The sequence below is a fragment of the Rhododendron vialii genome, chromosome 5a (assembly GCF_030253575.1).
Source record: "Rhododendron vialii isolate Sample 1 chromosome 5a, ASM3025357v1".
NCBI classification, from domain to species: Eukaryota; Viridiplantae; Streptophyta; class Magnoliopsida; order Ericales; family Ericaceae; genus Rhododendron; species Rhododendron vialii.
In genome coordinates this window covers 25578071-25581583 of record NC_080561.1, presented here as the reverse complement: position 1 = coordinate 25581583, position 3513 = coordinate 25578071, and the positions used below count along the sequence as shown (strand labels likewise).

Here is a 3513-nt window from a genome sequence, read left to right as displayed (position 1 = left end):
ACCAGTCATCTCTCTCTCTCTTTTTGACTCTCTCGTAAGTCGTAACTGTAAAAAGTTGTTCACTCTGACTCTCTCTTTCTCCTTGCAAACAAAAGAAAAGGGAGAAATGGCAGATGAGGGAACAGCAACCTGTATAGATATCCTTCTGGCAATAATCTTGCCTCCCCTTGGTGTCTTCCTCAAGTTCGGTTGCAAGGTACAGTATAATAATCCTCATCTCTCTCAGAGCTCTCTCGATTATAACAAACTCCCTCCGTTCCAAATTGGATGTCAATTTTTAATATCTGTGTCAATTTCAATAACTTATATCTTTCAATATGGATCTCAAAATATATGCAATATGGATCTTGTTTGATAGTTCTTGATTAGTTCTATTATACAAAGTTTTCAAACTCATGAAAAATATTATAGATTGAAAGATATAAGAGATGAAAAATGACAAGAGTTTCAAAAATTGCTATCCATTTTGTGACGGAAGGAGTATATGTGTGCCTGTGTCAGAATACGGATCTGGTACGGATCAAAAGAGAAAAAAAGAAAGAATACGGATCTGGTATTTTATTGTTGGTTGGAGTTGTAGAGAGGGAATTATGACATGGGTTACAGAGAAACAACAATGCTAGGACCACACTTACACGCACCCACAACAGGGGTCGCCCCACACACATGCACAGTTGGACTCAAAGTCCAGATTAGGGAATAGAAAATTGAGGTTTATAAATAGGCAAAAACATAGCACTCCTGTTAGCAGATTAGGGAATAGAAAATTGAGGTTTATAAATAGGCAAAAACATAGCACTCCTGTTAGCAATTTTGTAATGAGAAACTCTGTTATTTATTTAATTTGAGAGGAAAACTGTGTTTGTTTTTAATATTATATGTATGGAGTTGTGATCTAAGTCATATAATTTGCGTGTGGGAATGGGTGCGGGAGCACGAGCACGAGCGTGAATGTGAAAGTTTATTTGACACACATCTCAACCTACTGAAATTCGCAAGAGCGAGAATTGAAAGCACAAATGTAGTGTGAGAATTGAGAGCGAGAGCGAGAGCGCGAGACATTTTGAGATTATGTGACTAAAGTTGTGATATTGATGATGATGGATTGGTGGTGGTGGTGGTGGGTTTTGTTGCAGGTGGAGTTCTGGATCTGTTTGGTGCTGACCCTTTTTGGGTACCTCCCTGGTATCATTTATGCTGTTTATGCCATCACCAAGTGATCCATAGGTAATGAATGATCTTCCTTGTACTTCCGAGAAGATGTGTTTGTGCTGATCCTTTTTGAGTGCCTCCCTGGTATCATTTGGTGTTTCCAGTAACTATTTGAGGGAAAAGAGTTGGCGTTTATACCATGTTGTCTCACACTAATCAACAAGTTTTGACATTTTACTATCTCGTTCATACTAACTAACAACTTCTGATCAACTTCTTTCTCAATAACTTTTTCACTCACATATCAATTATAATTTTTTCACCACCGAAAATAACTTTGACATTTCTTAACAATTTATTTATTATGTAACAATTTTTTTTCACAATTTATTTACCACTGAAAACACCCTTATGCGAGATATTATTCACTGCCGCCCCAAGCCTCTCCCAACCACACCCCACAAAAATGTGTGGTTGAAGAGAGGTGCCAGGGGTACTGAGTAATTTTTCCATTCATGCTGACCCTTTTGGGTACCTCCCTGGTAGGAGTGTCATTTTTCTCTCTCTTTCTCTCTCTCAAGATGTGGGATCACGAAAAAGTTAAAAGCTGAAAATACTCCTAGGGATTTTTGTACTTCTGAGGAAAAAGAAGCAAAAGGATTTTTCTGAGTTTGCTTTAGAAGCTTATACTAGCTATTTGGAAAAGGAAAATTGGGTTAGTTTAGGTGAGTTTTGGGCTGAAATGGAAAAGGCAAATGCTCCAAGGTGAATTGTTTGGTGTTAAACAACCCCACCCCAAATTGCTTGTTTAAGCCATTCCAAACGCAGCCCGACAAAAGCAATAAGTACGTGGAAAATATTCTTTCACTTTTCTGAAACAAAAAAAAACCATCATATAAAGGGTAGTTTTAATGAGCACCATAAACACGCTTATTAGGCAATTAATGCACACCTTCTTGTTGGTAATTATTCCTTTAACTAGGCAAATTCTATCATGTAAACAGTATGATATGTTCCCAAAAAAAATAAAAGAAAATCATTTAATTAACATTTAACAGTATAGTTGGCGTTACAATTAAAAATGCCATTATTGTTTCTCTTTTTACTTCATTAATTAATTGCAAGATGCTTCTACTGATTTCTTTGCATTAAATTATTGTCGTCTTTAGTTTTCCTTCAGCTTTGACAGAAGAATTACTCATTGTACTTACTTTAATAGTTACAGTATCGCAGACAAAAGTAGAAGTTTCGATAACATAAACAACTCACAGCAGTAGACCTGTCAATGGACCTGATTGAATCCAAATTTGATAGATTTGAATTCGATCCAAATCTGACAGATTTGAATTCGATCCAAATCCACAATTGCTCGTATTCAATCTGAATCCGAAATTCATAAATCCGGTGGTGGTAATCCGTATCTTAATTTGTAAAATCGGATATCTGATCTGAAAATTTGAATTCGATCTAAATAATTTTTTTTTTGAATATCCCTCCCCCTCTCTTTCTCACGTGTACTGGCAAAACTCTTCTGAATTCCAACCATCATGGACGCCGTTCAAGTGAGGCGAGAAGTAAACGAATACTTTAACCCCACTAATTTAAATCCAAACCCCAACCTTCAAACCCTACTCCTATCATTGATCTCAGCAGCAGCAACAATGACTTGTAGGAGTTCTGCATACCTCAAATCCAGATTTCTTTCCCATCAATTTTTTTTAATTGCAATTTTCTTTTGTTTTGGGTTTTGATAAGGTTCAAGAGCTGTGTGTGTATGAGATCAATGAGCGAGACTGTGGGAGCCCTATTTACCTCCGATTGAGCTAGAAATCTGTCAATTCTCTTGGCAATCTCATCCCTTTCACCAACAAAGTAAAGTTGTTCATCTCTGTTTTGTGGACTCCGCCCTTATTGTGGCAATTGGCGACGGAGAAAAATTGAGAGCAGTTGGTTGTGAATGGGAATGAGGAGATGGAGGTGGAGAGAGGCGTGAGAGAATTACTTTGAGATGGTTGGCGAATATGAGTCACGGACTCATGATGCATATATATGAAATACTACTCCCTCCGTCTCTTTTTAAGTGTCTTGCTTCGTAGCTCCAACTTATTAAAAAGATATCATTATTATACCTTTTACATCAATTTTTTTTTCTACTTTTCTTACTTACCCATTGTCATTACACTCTTACTCACTAACTTTTCAAAATGGAATCTACTTTTAGGGATAAAATAGACAATGCACCAACTTTTACCCACTAACTTTATAAAATGGAAACTTATTAAGGGACAACCCAAAATGGAATACTGGACTCTAAATAAGGGACGGATGAAGTAAGATTTTTTTAAAATAAGTTTGGATCGG

General features: G+C 36.7%; 1 protein-coding gene and 1 long non-coding RNA gene across 2 annotated transcripts; one reads left to right on the top strand and one right to left on the bottom strand.

Annotated features, from left to right (window-relative positions):
- Positions 1-2288, top strand: LOC131326571 (hydrophobic protein RCI2B). The gene is made up of 2 exons (XM_058359402.1): positions 1-196; positions 1137-2288. Exons 1-2 carry the CDS (start codon positions 107-109, stop codon positions 1218-1220), a joined length of 174 nt encoding a protein of 57 aa, XP_058215385.1. The 5' UTR covers positions 1-106; the 3' UTR covers positions 1221-2288.
- LOC131326572 (uncharacterized) lies at positions 1135-3203 on the bottom strand. Its single transcript, XR_009200050.1, has 2 exons — positions 2042-3203; positions 1135-1910 (listed from the first exon to the last, which is right to left on the bottom strand). It is a non-coding gene; the product is annotated as an uncharacterized LOC131326572 (long non-coding RNA).
- Between the last annotated feature and the right edge of the window lie 310 nt (positions 3204-3513).